This window comes from Henckelia pumila, chromosome 1 (genome assembly GCF_033568475.1).
Source record: "Henckelia pumila isolate YLH828 chromosome 1, ASM3356847v2, whole genome shotgun sequence".
NCBI lineage: Eukaryota > Viridiplantae > Streptophyta > Magnoliopsida > Lamiales > Gesneriaceae > Henckelia > Henckelia pumila.
The window spans coordinates 153035855-153054269 of NC_133120.1; the positions used below are offsets into that span (position 1 = coordinate 153035855).

General features: G+C 35.2%; 3 protein-coding genes across 10 annotated transcripts; all 3 read right to left on the minus strand.

Annotated features, from left to right (window-relative positions):
* Positions 1–2442: 2442 nt before the first annotated feature.
* LOC140892376 (probable protein phosphatase 2C 51) lies at positions 2443–5163 on the minus strand. Of its 6 annotated transcripts, none has more exons than XM_073301247.1 (8): positions 5085–5109; positions 4912–4975; positions 4433–4733; positions 4084–4270; positions 3586–3691; positions 3363–3504; positions 3059–3233; positions 2443–2903 (listed from the first exon to the last, which is right to left on the minus strand). In XM_073301247.1, the coding sequence occupies exons 1-8, from the start codon at positions 5090–5092 to the stop codon at positions 2630–2632; spliced, it is 1257 nt and encodes a 418-aa protein (XP_073157348.1). In that variant the 5' UTR covers positions 5093–5109; the 3' UTR covers positions 2443–2629. The 6 variants fall into 6 exon arrangements, with proteins under 6 accessions (XP_073157348.1, XP_073157379.1, XP_073157364.1 ...); XM_073301278.1 differs by having other exon boundaries at positions 2443–2721; positions 2810–2903; positions 3363–3691; XM_073301263.1 differs by having other exon boundaries at positions 3363–3691; positions 4881–4975; positions 5085–5138.
* Positions 5164–5771: 608 nt separating this feature from the next.
* On the minus strand, positions 5772–10260 carry LOC140892108 (protein TIFY 4B-like). 3 transcript variants are annotated; one of them, XR_012152743.1, is made up of 10 exons: positions 9948–10260; positions 9683–9843; positions 9351–9499; positions 8687–8777; positions 8304–8466; positions 7923–7988; positions 7311–7371; positions 7015–7223; positions 6301–6395; positions 5772–6156 (listed from the first exon to the last, which is right to left on the minus strand). XR_012152743.1 is itself a non-coding variant. In XM_073300860.1 (9 exons), the coding sequence occupies exons 1-8, from the start codon at positions 10108–10110 to the stop codon at positions 7016–7018; spliced, it is 1062 nt and encodes a 353-aa protein (XP_073156961.1). In that variant the 5' UTR covers positions 10111–10260; the 3' UTR covers positions 5772–6395; position 7015. The 3 variants fall into 3 exon arrangements, 2 of the variants coding, with proteins under 2 accessions (XP_073156961.1, XP_073156972.1); XM_073300860.1 differs by having other exon boundaries at positions 5772–6395; XM_073300871.1 differs by lacking the exons at positions 5772–6156; positions 6301–6395 and having other exon boundaries at positions 7089–7229.
* Positions 10261–10921: 661 nt separating this feature from the next.
* Positions 10922–13855, minus strand: LOC140874235 (uncharacterized). The gene is made up of 8 exons (XM_073277517.1): positions 13363–13855; positions 13119–13268; positions 12875–13024; positions 12622–12786; positions 12184–12516; positions 11683–12017; positions 11268–11602; positions 10922–11186 (listed from the first exon to the last, which is right to left on the minus strand). Exons 1-8 carry the CDS (start codon positions 13853–13855, stop codon positions 10922–10924), a joined length of 2226 nt encoding a protein of 741 aa, XP_073133618.1.
* Between the last annotated feature and the right edge of the window lie 4560 nt (positions 13856–18415).

The following is an 18415-nucleotide window of genomic DNA, read 5'->3' on the forward strand; positions in this document are numbered from 1 at the left end:
ATCTTGGAAAAACCAAGTATTGTCTGGGTTTGCAAATCGAACAAAAAGAATGTGAAATTTTTGTTCACCAGGCAAATTATACAGAAAAGATCCTTAAACGTTTTAATATGGATAAATCAAATCCATTAAGTACTCCAATGGTCGTAAGATCATTAAACATAGAAAAGGATCCATTCCGTCCATGTGGAGATGATGAAGTTATTCTTGGTCCAGAAGTACCATATCTAAGTGCCATTGGTGCCCTTATGTATCTTGCAAATTGCACTAGACCTGATATATCTTTTGCTGTAAATTTATTGGCAAGATTCAGTTCATATCCAACAAAAAGGCACTGGAACGGAATTAAACATATATTTCGTTATCTACGAGGAACAACAGATTTGGGACTTTTGTACTCAAAAGACACCAATCAAAGTATCATTGGTTATGCTGATACTGGATATTTATCTGATCCACATAAGGCACGTTCTCAAACCGGATATGTATTTACTCGTGGAAGCACCGCAATTTCTTGGCGTTCACAGAAACAAACACTCGTAAAAACTTCATCAAATCACGCTGAGATTATTGCGCTACATGAAGCAAGCCGTGAATGTGTTTGGCTAAAATCAATGACACAACATATCCAAACTTCTTGTGGATTATCAGTAGACAAGAAGCCTGTGACGTTGTATGAAGACAATGCTGCATGTATTGCTCAAATGAAAGAAGGATACATCAAAAGTGACAGAACAAAACATATACCCCCAAAGTTCTTTGCCTACACTCAAGAGCTTGAGAAGAATAAAGATATTGATATCTGTTATATTCAATCAAGTGAGAACTCATCAGATCTCTTCACAAAGGCACTTCCCACGACGATATTCAGAAAACATATATACAACATTGGGATGCGCAATCTGCGGAATATGTGAAGAATCACTCATATTAACATGAGGGGGAGTTTACGTGGCTGCACTCTTTTTCCCTTACTATGGTTTTTATCCCACTAGGTTTTTCCTAGTAAGGTTTTTAACGAGGCAGTATAAAACACGTAATGAAGACAGTCATCATATCACGATCATCATCACAAGGGGGAGTGTTGAAAAATATTATTATTATTAATATTATGTTGAATATTGAATGTTGAATGTTGAATATTGAGTTGTAAAATGTGGAAAATTAGTGTGTGATGATGTAGATGATGATGTATTTATTTTTGGACTAATCTCAAATGTGGATCTATAAATAGGTCTTCATTTGTGATGAAAAATACAATTGAAGTTGAGAGAAAAATATTATAAAGTGTAGAGTTTGATATATTTTGAGTTTTGAAATATTTACTTTTTACCGTAAATTTTTACTTTTTCACAACAGAAATGAAATAATACACGACAAATAAGAAAAAAACAGACGCCGTATCATATGGAGACCATTTGATATGGACTTTTCACGACACAAATAATTTAATTTCGTCCTATCTAGAATTTACTGCTGTCTGTGAAAAAATCAAGTTGGGTCTAATCATTGTTAACTTATAATTAATTTTGATTGATTCATCCAATTTATATTGACGTGTAACTTTGATTCATTTTTTTTTACTCAAAGAAAATTCAAGATCTTCTGCACCATAGAATATTTTTTAAGAATCATGGCCATATCATAGAAAAAGAAATTTATGGTAGCATGCGATGGCATATTCTACTCGGCTATCTAATGTAATTAGGGGCCGGACTATGCTACACCGGGTGTACTTCACCCGATGCAACATCTGTCCTTCATTGGCCCGAGATCCACACAAAGAGCCAAGACCCACCGGGTGATCTTCACCCGGTGGAGCATAGCCCCAACCTGTAATTAGCTATACACTTGCCAAGAATTCAGTAAGTTCAAATGTTCAATAAATCAAGACTCCTGATAATTGCTAAAAACAATATCAATTGCTTACGAATTGCCTTTCTATATATTCCAAGCATCGTGTTGATAATGAGATCCTACTATCCTCATTACAGATCAGATGATAATCATCAGTCCAAACACGTGAGATTTTCATCTTTGACCTCACATAAAAAATATTTTTAATGCAACGAAGATCATTGGGTTTACCTTGAGAGTAATACCAGGGCATACGTTGAATTAAACCGATGCGAGGCAAAGCAAGGGATCAACATAAGCAACCAAAGACACATAAAAGTTTTATGTATTTGGAAGGCGACCAGGGAAAAAAAAATACAAACGAGGAAGAGAATTGAGAGGCAGCATTAGCAAAAGCACAATTGTAGTATAACAGCGGGAGAGAAGCATGATGAAGAACCATCTTTGTACGATGTCATTCAACCATGATTTGTTGTGTTCAAATGCGTGCATTGGGTGGTAAGATGAGAAATGCTGGACTTTGCAAGAAAGTTTGGGAGAGCTTGATATCTCTTCCATTGTTAAGAGTAGAGAGTGAGAATGTGCCCTCTGAAATGTTTTTCCACTAAACTATTGGCATATATACAAGATTACACTGGCATATCCTACTAAACGCAATTAGCTAATACCATTGTCAAGGAATCAGTAACTCCAACAAAATCAAGACTCCTAAATGATTGCCTATTACACATACGCAATTGCTTGAGAGTGGTGTTTAATATTAAAATTACCAGGCCTACCAACTCACTGTGTTGTTCAATATGCCGATCACAATAACAGATAAGTTGTCTGTGCTACCAGCCTTAAGTGCGCTGCGACTGATCCTATCTGCTAATGAGGATGATGAAGTGACTTCAGATGAGGATTCAAGAGTCTTTCCGTGTAAGAGATCGCATACATTTTGTGGTGTGAATACCTCAAAGATCCCATCAGACGCTAGAACCAAATACCTATTTTCAGGCTTGAAACTTCTCCAACCCACAACATCAGGGTCAGCAATAACACCATATCTAGGTATGACAAAGAAAAGTTTCACCAGTTCAAGAGAAAAATCCAAGTAGTCAAGTGCCAAAAAGATATTTTTAAGAAGGAAATGGAGCATGATAGAGAAGATCAACGACATCAACTCGTGTGTAATGTTTTTAAACTGAGGGTGTGTGTTTACCTCTTAAGTTGCACATCACCAATAGCACGAGATATAGCTAATATACCATTGACACGAGGCACGCCCCACCAACTTACAGTGCCACCAGCTGCAATAATTCGTGCCTTTTCATCTTCTCTATCTGGATGGTGGTCTCTAGTCAGTTCCTCAACGACAAGTTCTTTCAGCGAGGTGCCTGCACAAAGTCACTGATAATCAACAAGAATGAACTGAGTAGTTAAATGATTGTCACTGAATCAAATTATCAAAATAATAAACAGACAAGGTATATAAAAAATTCTAAACCAGTAGAAAGGTCACAGACCTCCTGTATAATAGTGGGCTTGATTTTGTCCAGAGCATAACAGTGCCTTTGAATCGCCGATATTGGCAATCAAAAATTGGCCATCTACTAAAAGAACAATGATGGCAGTAGACCCAGAAACATATCCTCTTTCACGAGCTTCCTGATGACAGGAATATAAAGTTGAACAGTTTTTCAGCATGTGTAGCATTAATGCATAACTGCATTTAAGCAACAGGCATACTTGATTAAATTCTAAATCAATGTCTTGGATTGTCCTCAACAAGGCTTCCTCTAGAATTTCATGTCTTATCGAGTTATGCTCACTCCCTGATGATGTACTTTGAGAACTGCGTATTGAGACAAGCGAGAAGACAGAATGAATATATATTTATCATAAACTTCACACTCAATACTCAAAGGACCCTGAGAAAGGACAGCTTGATGGTCCTAATTCGCCAACCAGATAGAATAATTTCAAGTTAATGGCAATTATAACACATGATACATGACTTTGAAGATTATTTAACAGTGAAACCTTGTGAAGTTTTCTAGTTTTTGCTAGAGTAGAGTTAAAGGTGTATTCTGAAATCAAAGCCAATTTTAAGGGATTTAACATCAAGCATCAAACTTATGGTTAGATTTGCATCCAAACAATTCAGAATTCAACATTCCACATAGTCAAGAGATAGAATTGCCACAATAAAAGTACTGATTTCAAAACCCAAACCTCTTGCCTTACATATCTAATGTGTGTAACTTGCTATCGTTTTTGGAGATTAAAGGCGCACGCTTGTACTCAATGAGCACAACATGCATGAAAAGGTAATCCAAAATCTTTCGTGAAGCCAGCTCACTTGCTTCCTCGCCTCCATGGCCATCAAATATAGCTGCAACACCTACAGTAACCTCCTCAACCACATCTTTACCTGGATTTACGGCAAGCATCTTGAGAACATATACAGTCACTTCTCCGACAATTGCAATCATGCCGAATGACAAAAATTGGAAAAGATACTTGTTTGCTTTATAAATGATATACCGGGAAGGGAATAAACCTACAAGGCAATTTCATATGATACCAATATCACCTGAAAAAGGAAATTTCAGATCAAGATCACATGTTATACGATCTTCTTGATACTCTCTATGACCTTGAAGAGTGGCAAATTGGCAATTCTTTGTCGAATTCCGAGAAGATTCTGCAGAAAGAACCCATTGAGGGCACTCGGGCGAATTAAAAACACCCGGAGCACCACCTTCTTCGTATGCCATCATACATGACACTGAAACCCCGTGAGCAATGAATGGAATAATGCAGAGGAACACGCCTAAGCATGTTATAATCGCAAGCCATTTGGCTTTCATTATGAAGTCAAAGCACCCAAACACCTACAAACAATGTGAGCATCGTCACTCGTCTTCCAAGAAAAAACAAGATGGTTTTTGCCAGCAATAGCCATACAGCATGCAGAATATTATTTGCAAAGTGTTTCTTAACGTATTTAACTGGAAATGCACATAATTCACTAATTTTACCGGTTTATAAATAACCCTCGAAGCTATTTACCACAGTGAGGCCTCGTACACATTTCCTCGTCGATGTATAAAACAAAAAACCAAATTCAGAACCCCTAAAACAGGGAAAGGATAATCTGAGTATCCGACTCCATTAACGAACGAAAACTCAGAATTCTTAAAATTGATAAAATAAAACAAATAAAAAGGATAACTGAATCATACTTATGCATAATCCAATTAGCATACATCAATTTGAGCTCAGTGCTTCGTTCTTGCTGCTCGAAAATTGGGGACAAAGGTGTGAAGGTGGGTTGGACCAGAAAGTATATAGGCCTGTCCTTGATGGACCAATCCTAACTTCAGCCCATTAACAAAGAGATATTCTATATAGGCCCATCATCATCGTGCATAGTTTTGGTCATTATTAATATTTTTCTTGCTACGCGTTCGTAATTTATTTCAGCACAAAAACTGCTGCGACAAGCTTAAGAATACACTGAATTTGATTTGCTAATATATACAATAATGTTTGTTTGTCATCAATTTTGAATCTAAAATCGAATATTTAATTAGAATAAAAACCAGCCCCAAAACAGTAGAACCTTTTAACTCGAGTACAACTGTACAAGTAAATATCGATCCATTCAAGTTGAAGGCGCGAATAATATTGTAAATTGTAATTGTATTAAAGCAAAACTCAATTTTAGCACATTCAGCGAAAAGCAACTCAAGTTTGACTGACAGAAAAATTATATTATCATAATTTTATGAGTAAACTTTTTAAAAAAAAAAGGTTTTTCAGTACACTTTTTCAAAAATAAATAAATCCATCGACGACTTTTTTCATGTGTTCGTTTCTTAACAGAGGGAAAAGGAATGAATAGCGAAATAAGTCTGTCAATTAAACATCACTTGTTAAAATTATGAAAATTCATCGGAAGAAAAAACTCCTCTTAATGACACTCAAAATGACATACATTTTACAACTATTTCTAGAATTTAGATTCGATATGCAAAAGCCAGAAACAAATTTTCGGTATTTAACAGTAGTACCATTTCCAATAACTTTGCCAAAATGGATTCTTAAAATTCATCGAAGCCCTCGTCTTGAGTCGACCGAGCAAGCTACAGGTGGTAATGGATTGAACATACACAAAGAATGTGTCTGACACGATAACAAAATCAAAACAATACACAGGTGTTTTACACTGCCGTAATCCTAAAAATTATGGCTTCTGCTCGAGCATGCCTCCCATACCAACTAAAGGGTATTTCTCCCTCGACCAAGATTCAACTAAAGAAGAAAAAGAAACTTATGGAGCTCTGCTTCAAGTGAAGAAAGAAGTGAACCCAATTCTACAAATACATATACGACATATTTGACAGGAAAATGACAGTGCCCTACACTATGGTACAAAGTGCCAATAGCAGATCATACCTTCTAAATGAAAACCGCTTTATACTCCAAGGTTGAGCAAAAGCACGCAAATACAAAATCAGTGGGGTCAGTTCAACTTGTGGAGTTCTATAAACCTGAAAAGCAACAGTTTCTCATCAGTTATTGAATGGCATTCCCTTATCATTGATTCATTTCCCACCCCTTTCAGGGGTTCAGGGTAGTGAAAAGCTAAACTATTGTTCCAATATTGCCACCATGGAAAGTTTGGGTTAAAAATTGAATTCCGTTCAAGTGCTTTTAGAAGAGCAAAACTTTCCCAGGTTTGGCTCCAGGGGCGAAGCGGTTGTTAACAAACAAAGGTGGAGCATTAACAACATTGCTTATTATATTTACTTGGTTTCTTGATATTGAGGAACATTGCAACCGAACAAAGGCCAACAATATCAACATCTTCAGACATAGTAAAGGATCCTTCGTTATGATGTCTTTGTGCCACCTTTCCCCTTAAGCAAGCCATTCATGCTTCCACTCTTGTTATGGTCTTTTTTTTTTCCAATTCTGTTCCTTCTTAGTATTGTTATTTTGAATTCTTCTTTGTATTAAGTTCACAAGTACTCCACTGATATATCTTATTCATAGATAATTATTAATGATGAAGCAAAAGTTTTGGAAAAATAGTAGCACTGCCGAGGATAAATGACCGTCCTAATTGCATTGATGTAGAAAAAGAATACCACAAAGTCAAGATCTTACCTTACTTATCCAGACCAGAAGAAGTATAAACATTCTTTACGAACTCATAATTCACCAAACTGTGTGGTCTATAATGTGGCCTTTGGGGCGGTGAGTATGTGTCACTATCAACCAGGGGTTCATTCGGTATTTGATTGCCCATTTGATGGTTAAAGTATGCTTCCAAGCTCGTGCATGAGGTTACTCCGGCCCTCCTCTTGCTCTTCAACCTTCACCTAACAGAGATATGAGGAACCCAGGAGCCAGAAGCAATTGTTTTTCTAGTTATGCAATGACAACTCAATTATTCAAGATACCTGTCTTTTCTTTTCTCAAGATATCTTTGCACGCATGCTTTTCTATTTGATGGGCCATCCACTGTTTTGAAGATAAGTTACATCAGAATGAGGAGTAATAAAGAAAACGTGATAGGGTCCTGTCATTAATACTGTCTACTGCAGGTTCACAGTTGGAGTCTCTCAAGTCTCATTGAAAGTGAAGATAAATATTTGGAGTCAGTTTGCCCTAGGCCCTAGTACCTTAAACCCAAGTTTGTGTTATTTGGATAGGGAGGAATCATGGTAAACCAATGCCGTTCTCATCATGCTCCAATTTTACAAAGCTATAATTTAACATTACAATTTCAAAAACAGAACAGATTTATATATACAATGACAACAAGCACATATTTTCCCATCAATTGTTTCACATGGGAAACTTTAATCTCAGAGACTCATCAATGATTAGGTAACGATATGGTTGAATTTGATATTTAGTGCCATGAATAGCTAACAGTTGAATCAATTGTGATGGTGGTAGTAGCAATAGCATCAAGTTTAAACTCCAATTAATGACTATGGCCACAGTGGCACATTATTGATACAGTCATTTGAACAACTTTTTGAAGTGGTATATGAAGGCATGTTTACCAGGGTTTTCTACATGAAGCATGTCGCTTTCTTCATCACGATCTTGACAGTTATCATTTGCTTTCGCTGTACAAAAATTTCCAAAGGTGTAAACAAGGAATTGTCAGTTTCGATGTACATAGGAATTTAGTACAAGAGCAAATCAGAACAATAGATATTTGATAATCTACCAGCTCACACAAAAATATGTGGGGGCTCACTTACACACACACACACACACACACACACACACACACAGAGAGAGAGAGAGAGAGAGAGACAGAGAGAGAGACAGAGAGAGTGAGAGACTCATTATTCATTAGGTATTAAAATTAGCTTTTGCAGTTTTGTGAGAGAAGGCAATAATGAATAATCATGATCCAGTACCACACACTTAATCACCTGTTTGCGTGGTTTCCAAATGAATAACAGTAGTATCTGGACATGTTTTGTTGTCAACAGATTTTGAGTAGCACGACGAAGATTGCACAAAAACATTGCCATCATCTGCTTGATCTTGTGGAAACTGCAGCGGATGTGAAGCAATGTGCATTATTGCCCCCGCCTAAGAAATTTGCCAATGAATAAGTGGTGAGTTCAGATATAGAAACTAGCAGGGCAAGAGAGACACTAAAAGCTGGGAATGGGATATTTATTGAAGTGGGTAAAAATTAAAATCATTAAAATATAAAAGAATACAAATTAAGCAATATACTGGTCTTTAGTGCATTTACAGCCATTGAGTGAAAATAAAAATACAAACAAAACAAACTAAACTTCAATACCTTATCTTCTGGCACGTCATCATACACATTCACTTTGCCAGAATAAAATATTGTCATTTGTCCCACTGGCATATTTGTTGAAACAGCGGTTCTGGAAATAACAATGAATCCTAATCAAAAGATATGTAGGATCCAAGGACTGCCATCATAAGCATTTGAGAAAAGCTATGCAAAATGAGATTGTCCATTCATTTGTGTCAGTTATGGTTTCATAGAAGATATTGTTTTGTATAGAGAATTCAATTTGTCAGGAATTACGAATCATAAGGAGCATATAAGTCGCCAAGCAATCAATTCTACCGGTTTTAAAATTTCATCTACATAAAAGTGAGAAAACAATAGGCTCCAGATATCATGATATTACCTTCTTAATTGCTCAATCTCAATATCTTTTCTAAAGAAAATATATTTTTTATGTTCAAGAGTGCAAGGGTAACTCGCTGAATGAAATATTCAGCTAATGTAAGCTGCTGTAGGCTAATTTTTAAGGCCAGAAACATTATACAGCTGAAGTTCGTCAAACTCCTTTTTTGAGTTTGACACTGCTGAAAATAAATGCATCAATAGACATAGAGTATAGGATAGCAGCAGATGATTACAACCAAAGGAGAAACCCATGAAAACAGAACTAATTAATGTTTCAGAGCAAGACTTTAAAAATGACCTAGGCAGAGAAGAGCCATCAGTGGCTGAAACAAAACTCGCAGATAACCCACGGGAATTCTCGAGTTCATCCAGATCCTTTCCACCGTGTGGCGCAGTATCTTCTGCCGTTAAAGAAGTATTCGCATCCGCAGACGTTCCTTGAGGAACCTACATTCAGAAAACTCATTTAATAACTTCAATAACAAAAGAATATATATTAGCAGCATCCCTGAATTCAAGGCAGAAAACGCGAAGAATATTTCTACTCTTATGCTCCATAGTTTTTCCCAGTTTTCCACACGAGCAAATGATACTAACTATAAAATAATGGCCATGGACAAAAATACGCACATTTTCCGGAACGGTACTGTTGTCATGAAATTTATTAGGGCGAAAAATGCGAAGCTTCTTGCGATAATTGGGGTCGGCATCCGCCGTCGTTTCAAGTAGAGCCTTGAGCATTATCACTTGCTGAATCGCTTGCGACTTGTTCCACGACGGTCTCCTCATCCCTGCACCAAAAAAAAAAAACATTAAAACGAAGAAAAAAAGTAAGTCTTTAGAAAGAGATCGCGTTCGTCCAGAGTTTGAAGTTAAAACCCAACAACTTGGAAACCTTTCTCCTTCAGGTAACGGCGGCAGTCCTCCCGAGTGAGCTGAGCAATGTCATCTTCAGTGAGCTTCTGAAGCGGCTTATCGAGAAGCGATTTGTCGAGAGAAGACTTGCCGGCGGCAGCTTCTTCTTGAGGCGAGGCGGCAGATTCCGGCAACAATCCCATCAATTGAGCTGGAGTCGAAGTAAGATCGATCGGGAGCTTGGGTCTCCGATTCCGATGGTGAAATTCTGAGAGTACGGCGCCAGTCTATATGCTTGTAGGCTGTAGCGGGTCCCCCGGAGTCGCAGCCAAAAACAAAAGAAAAACAAGAAATTTAAGGGTGAATTGGGGAGACCAAGTACAACCCCAAGGCGCCACGTAATTCAAGTATACTTTAAAATTACACTTTGCCACCATTTCATTATTCCTTTTTGTTTTCTTATTTTGCCATTTTTGTTTAAATGTTTTTTCCAACTATTTTAAAGTAACTTTAATGATGACCTTATTCATAAGATTGAAGTTCTGGTTATTCTATTTTACAAAAAATAATGGAATGTATTTTCATTTTTAAAAAAGGTTAAATTTTTATTAAATTTTAATAAAAATAACTTGTACATATGAAAGCTATGCTAAAGCTCCTCGTCATTCACTTTTTCAATCTAGAGCTCAAATAGGTTCAATTGTAGTCATACAATATCTCAGTGATTTAAAAAATGTTGACCAGTGCGTGTATATATATTTTAATAGCTATAGTTAATGTATCCATAAAATTGAGTTACACGTGAAATTAACGAATATGAAGGTTTATTTTATTTTTGTGCATGCCTTTAGCAAGCTAGACTAGACTAGATATATAAATATATGGTTGAGTGAAAAAAATGTAGTATTTTTAATCAAAACTCAACAATGACCAGTTTGGCTGCACCACACGTACATTATTATTATTATTATTGGTGTTTTTTTACATACAGAAAAAAAAAATGTGAACAAAAGATTACGTAGAACTCCTACGTGGCACCTTGTTGAACATAGCCCGCACAAGATCAAAATAGAGTGGAAATTGAGCCATGGCGAATAGAGTCACCGGTAAGCAACTGACGGCATAAACCGGAAACGCCGCGTATTTGAGCTTATCTTTTAATACAAAGAAATGCCCGGCACAGAATGACACTAGCATGGAAGCTATGGACAGGAAGAGGGACGTGAGTCCCAACAGAAGCTTCCTTGGAAGATCAGTCCCGAAATCTTTTTCTTGATACCTGCATTGCATACATATATATTAGCTTCATTAATCATTTTTACTTCATACATAGAGTTGCAAATTAATTAATTCATCATGCCTCGAGGTTAGAATGGCGAGGAACATCACAACGGAGGTGACGGAGAAGCTGAGTGCCACCAGTGATGTAATGGCGAATATGCTAAATGCAGATTGGCCTTCCAATGTCGGGATGCCGCTTTCTTGCTGGACGCCGCCGGGGATGGTGGCCGACGTGGCGAAGGCTACTGTAGCGATCAGGGCTGCCACGACGGAGCAGGATTCTGAGGTTTTGGTAAGCCATCGGCTGCCCTCTTCCACCAAGTTTTCGTGGCTGTGGCTGAATACTTCTTTCGGAGACTGGTTCTCTTTGTTGTAGCGCACGAAAAAGTGCGGCGGCATCGACTTTTTCACAAACTACAATTCAAACAACAAATAATATATAGATATGGCGTTACAATTATAACAATCAACAACTTATATATTGGCGTACGTACCTGGTACCACTTAATCTCCCATTGCATCTGCAATGCAGCCCCCGGTATAAGCCATGCCCTATGATCACCGAGCTTCGCAGCAAGATGCAGCGCACTGTTTCCATCCATGTCCGTTTGGCGGAAGATGGTTTCTTTCATGATTTTCAATCCCAGCAAAAAGTTGTAGACGTGAGGCTGCCTGTGCTCCACCGCCAACAGAACCACGTTCTTCTTCTCCGTGTTAGTATCGTGAATGGCTATTGGAAGTACCTCCAGCACTCTTTGCACCATCTCTACCACTCCCTTCTTTGCAGCGATAAGTATAGGGGTCTCCTTCTTCTCCATCTCTTTTTTCCCTGAAAACATCGGTTTAGAATGCGAATCAAATAACATCAGTATCAAGCCACAACTAGCCAACTTGCTGAGGAACGTTATATATAAAGTCATATATATGATCAAATAGCCATGATCAAGATTATGCTATACGACCAAATATTCAAACCAAGAACTTGTGACACTTACCTTTTCCATCACTCACATCACTTCTGATCACCCCATTTTCATGAAAGCCAACTTTTGAAGGACTATGACGTGGTTTTGATGTTGGATCATGATGGTCATCGTGAACCATCGGCTCGATGAAGCTATCATGCCTGAAATTTATGACGTTACCATCAACAATGGAATAAGGGGTCGTTTCTCCATGATCTCTCTCCATAGATGTCAGATGATGGGGACTTCTACCGTTAGCTTCGTATTCGTACATGGAAGTTCTAGCAAGAAGTTCTTCCATGATCTGAACCGACCATGTATGCTTCTCCTTCTTTTCTCGGATCTTTACTATTTCTCTTGATCCTTGTATATATCATAGATTAATTAAAACAACAAGTACAATAACAGATTGACTCAATAGAGTCAAATAGCTAGTGAATGCATGCAGTATATATAGATAGTAGATACCTAAGCCAAGGATAACAAGCATTGATTTGGATAGCAGTTTGAGGCCAAGAAAGCATGTGAGATAATTGGAAGGAAAGAATTGAGTTCCTTGAGCTTTCTGTTCCGTTGGATTCTCTGCATCTGATATCTGATTGTCATGATCATTCCGATGATTACTGTAACCCACTGAGAAAAAAAAAAAGACAAAAAATCGCAACTATTAAAGAACTTCGTGAGATAAATGTAGTGCTTTGATTTCCGTCATCATACTTACGTAGCATTCGAGTTAAATTTCTCAAGAAAAGAGCGAAACCAACACATGTTTGATAGTTCTCTGGGTACTTGGCATGTGCTTCGTTGTATTGAAGGCCTTCTGACAGAGTATGAGTGTTTGATTGTTGCTCGAGTTTGTCCACAATTATACCTTGTAAAACAATAGTAAATCAGTACTGCAGATTCTGTTTAGATATCATAAGGTGAATCCAAGATTTTTATCTGAAAATTAAAGAGATACTCACAGTGATAAAGAAATTGATGGAATCCTCTAATATGGTTTCCACTTCTAAAAGCAGAGGGCTTGCTAGCCAGAAGATGAAGAGGGGAAAATCCCTCTTCATTCACAGAATTCACAAGCTTCTCGTATAAATATATAATCTGAAACGCCAAATCTGTACGTGTTGCATGCCAAACTTAATTATCAATACACAGAATATTATATAAAATGGGGGCAGGGCAGGGGAGGGCAGTGGAGGGCTCACTCACCAAAATATTCACCAGCAATGGCGGAATGAAGGATTGTCTCCCCATCTTTCCTTCTACAATACCGAGACCCATCACCATTCTCGCACAATTTATGCAGGCAAAGAAAAATCTCCTTCCTTCCATGACGAACAGCAAGAAAGAAAGGCGTTTCGTCATCTTTATCGCGTACACCAATGAGTTTTGGATCCTGTTCCGCGATGCATCTGCACATGGCGACATTTCCTGAGGAAGCTGCGAGATGAAGCGGAGTTTTGCCTTGCTCGTTGCGGATTCCCAAGGCCTCGGAGGCATTTTCCGAAACGATCATGTTTACGAGCTGACGCACGACGGCTTCTTGGCCGTCGGAAATGGCGATGTGAATGGCAGTGTCTCCTGATCTGGTGATTTTGGCGGTGTGAGCTTCATGGTTTTGTTCGTATATTCTGAGGACTTGTTCCCAGTTGCCATGCATGGCGTTTTTGAATAGATTTTTCTGGATTTCATTCATCGGCATTAATGCTAGCTAATAAGTTTACTGATACTTCTTCGCTTCTAGCTCTTTAACTTTTTGCTAGCTATCACTTGGTGTAGCTAGATTTTGGGATTCATTTGTCCAACTAATAATAAGCTAATTAACTTTTTTTAAAAAAAAAAAAATTCTTATTTTAGAGTGAATTTTGAAAATTGATATAACATGTAAGTAGGAGGTTTTCATATATGCTGTGATTGTAGCTGTTAAAAAGAAGAAGGAAAATGTGAGGATTATATTAATTGTTGATTTTATTATTTCATTGCTTTGAAATATTAAACAATGCTTTTTATATAATAATGTAATTACGTGAAGATCACGATCCAATAGAAGCTGACAGCTACTTTGGGAATTTTGAAGCAAGTATTGGATTCTTTGAGTAAAGAGAGAAATCAATTTATAAACACAAAAGCAGTACTTTAATGTGTTTTATATTTACTACTTTTTTTATATTATAAAAGAAAAGACAGCTCTTTTTCAGTTTCTTCTTCCCAATCCCGTTAATCACATGTGCAATCGCACCACGAGACAGAGGGACGCAGGCGAGTAGAGTTTTGTTGCAAATTCTAAAATATTTGAGTTTGATTTATTTACGTTCAAGTTTGATTTAACAATTATATTTATGGTTTATGAGCTTAGTTGAGCTTCTATCGTTATATTTTTTAATGTTATATCGTGATCTTTTGTATCAATTGTATCATAAGATTTGATAAATAAATTTTTGAATTTAATTTTATATTATAAGAATTATTGTATAAATTTCGTTATATTTGTAGTATTACTAATAAATTTAATAGATTTTCATAGTATAAGTGTAAAATCTACAAATCAATTAAATATCAAAAATATTATTTTTTTTTCATTTAAGAGCTAGCACACGAGCTTATTAACGAACATGCATGTTCACGAGCTAATGAGCCGAATATTGTAAAATCTTGAGTCTGGTTTGTTTATACTAACGAGCCTCATTAAACAAACTCAAAAAATATAATACTTTGTAAAATTGATCGTTATGAGTGTTACGACGAAATTGATTGGGAGGTTCAGTGGCAAAAAGAAGGAGATCCATTAGCGCGTTATTTAGTACGAATCAGTGAAATGACAGAATCCATAAAAATTATTCAACGCCTGGAATGAATTCCAAAGGATCCTATGAGAATTTAGAAATCCGAAGCTTTAATATAATTAATAAAAACCCCTAAAGATTTATCAAATTGAGTTTCCAATAACTCATAAGCGGATTGGTTTAATCAAATCGAGTTTCGAATACGTATATTAATTTTAGGATTTGACGTTGTTACAAATTAACTTGATTTTTGAAATATTATATGACAAAATAATGATTATCTATTGCATGTCTATTAAAAATATATATTTTTGGAGAAATATTTTAAAATAATAACGGGGCATGTATATGTAGTTCCCAAAAATGAAGATTTATTTTCATGATCAATTAATTGATCATGTTTGTTTCTTTTAATTTGGTATATATCCACGAAATTTTAAATTTTTTTTTGTAATCAAAATCAAAATAAAAGGACTGTGAATTAGGATTTGATGAATAGAAATTTTTTTAAAAAAAATCCAAAAGATTTCTTAATTTTGGAATTTTTTTTAATTTAAAGATTTTTTAAAGATCATAATAAAAGGAATGTGTCAATAATTAAACTTACAATTCTCTATAAATGACCGGGGGAAAAATTTGCATGTCGATCGCACTCGAAATTGCATGTTGGAATGAATTTATTTCGGTTATTTTTAAATTGAAATTTATTTTATTAAGTTGTAGTAATGAGATGGAGAAAAGTGTAAACAACATGGAGTATTTCATGATTTTTAAAAATATATATGCAAGATTATATTGTAAATATTTAGCAAAATACTGTTGTTATTAAAAATATAGTTTCAAGAATAATTTGTAGAAAGAAATCCTCCCTCGGCTCTGAAAGATAATTAATTTTTTGGGAGAGTTGTTTAGCAGGCACATTAATTCAATTTTGCGACGTGCATGGTTTCTTGATTTTCTCTGTTTAATTATCCTTGCTCTAGTAATTATATCGACGGACGATTTCGGTTGAAAATTCTAACAACGAACTTGATCAAGTTATAATATATTTGGATTGAGTTCAAGTCGATCAGAGAATATTATTGCCTAATTACTATGATATAATTATTCAATATAGTTTAATGATCTAAGGTAAATTAAAAGAAATATTATTTTTTTGAATTACATAACTAACTAAAATAAACTAATTATTCTAAGAAAAATATTTTAATTAAATTAAAAATCAAAATAAATTCAAGACGAATTCAAATTTCAGGAAAATTATCAGGAACACACAACATCACCAAACATCGATTATTACCACGTATTGGTTTCAATCAAACAAGAATTACCTAAATTCACGATAAAATTCCCTATCATGATTATTAACATATTTTTAGAATTAAAAAATCTTATTTTTATTTAACAGTCTAATTATTCTAAATTAAATTTAACTAAACAAAAACGAATTTGCAACTATGAAATTTCAACTTTCGCCTAAAATCGCACGCTTAAACCGAATACTATTTCTAGTCGGTTTAATTAACCATGTGTTGATCAATTTTTTTGAAGCAAATTTCAATCTATTCTCTTTTGAGTCAAAATTGAACAACAAACATGCAATTAATTGGCCAGATTAAAAGCAAGAAATTTGTGTAAATATTAATCATATAACATAAAATAAATCAAAACAAAAATCCAATATATGAGCAAAAATCAATAGTTTGACCCTACCGTGGTCCCGGTCAAAAGACGACTACTCCATAAAATAAAAATTAGACAAAAATATATATGTTTGAATTCATGATGAATAAAAGAAGTGAAGCAGAATAAGAAAATCTCAACGATGGTGCACAAATCTTGCTTGTGTTTTTTCTTCTTCTTCTTCTTCTCTCTCATGCTCTAACCGTTGTCCCGAAAAAGGTGTCAAAAGTCCCCCAAGTTGGGCCGCGGTTTTTCTTTTATATCTTTCCTCCAAAAAACCCTATTTTATTCTTTAATTGAAGCCCAAGATTGCCCAAAACCGATTGAAATTCGGAGTTTTCTTAAATTCCAAAATTATACAAAAAATAGGATTAAATTGTTGCGATATGCACGGGAAAACTGCAATTTTGGTCCTTTATCTTTGTCGCTTTGCGATTTCAGTCCTCTATGTTTTGTATTTCAGTTTTAATCCTGCATATTTTGATTTCTGGCAATTTCACTCATTTTTATTCAAAAATGTTTACGTGGTACTGTACAATCAGCTCCACATCAGCGCCACATCGTAAAAGGACTAAATTGCTAAAAAAAAATAAAGATAGCGGACTAAAAATGTAATCTGAAAATATAGAGGACCGAAATCGCAAAGTGACAAAGATACGGGACCAAAAAAGCAATTTTCCTCAATATGCACGGACCTCGGACACCTTTTGGATGGTGGTCGGAAGATGGTTCGGACCAGGGTCCGTGCATTTAAATTCCTTGCTGATCTCGCTTCGATGATGCACAGACCCTTTTTTCAGACTATCAGCAGGTCCGTACACATTAAATTTTCTTGAATTTTCTTGGCTTCTTATAATTTTTCTTTGTCTTCCGGCCAAATTTCAACGTGGACATCGAAATGTATGACTTTCTCTTTAATATCCAAGATTTCTTCAATTTTAGTATAAAATACAAACAATGAAAGTGTGACGATTATGTGCAAAACTAAAGACAAAAATGTCAGATAAGTATGAATACGACCAAATAAATGCTAAATATGTTATCTGATTCGTGCTTATCATATATATGATTGAAAATTTGGGGAAATGGTGATTATAATTAGAAAGAAGCTGAAAATATAACCTTTTCGACTTTTTTTGTTTATTTTTAATTAAGACATACATACATATATATACACACATATATATATAGAAATTTTCAGCTGCCCAACCAATGATGCTCAACTCGTCTCCGAACACTAAAACCCGGTATCGTGTTTTAGTTATGCGAAAAATAAAAAAAAACAACTAAATTCCGGTGCCGAATTTTAGTAATCGGGGGCGAAGTGGAAAAATATTTTTGGGCAGCTGAAAAGTCCTCTCTATATATATATATATATATATATTTGTACTATAAAAGTATGAATGATGGACAAAGTTTATTCATTATAAATTTATAATTATACCAAATTTTATTTTTCTATTAGAATTTTTTTTTAAAAAAAAACACTTTGATACTCATGTGTTTTAAATTTTATTTTTTAAATTCATAGAAAAGAATTCAAAACAATTCATTGAAGGTAAATTTTTATAATTAAATAAAAGATAAATTGACACAATATATTTTTAATAACAAAGAAACTATATGAAAATAATTTATTCCTTGATTGCACTTATATTGTAATAGTATATGACTAACTTTATAAATGCAATATGATATTTACACTTATAAAAATTTCATTATTACTCATACATCTATATAATTATTAGTCCATAACTTGATATTATTGATAATATTTAAAGTAGATGGAAAATGTT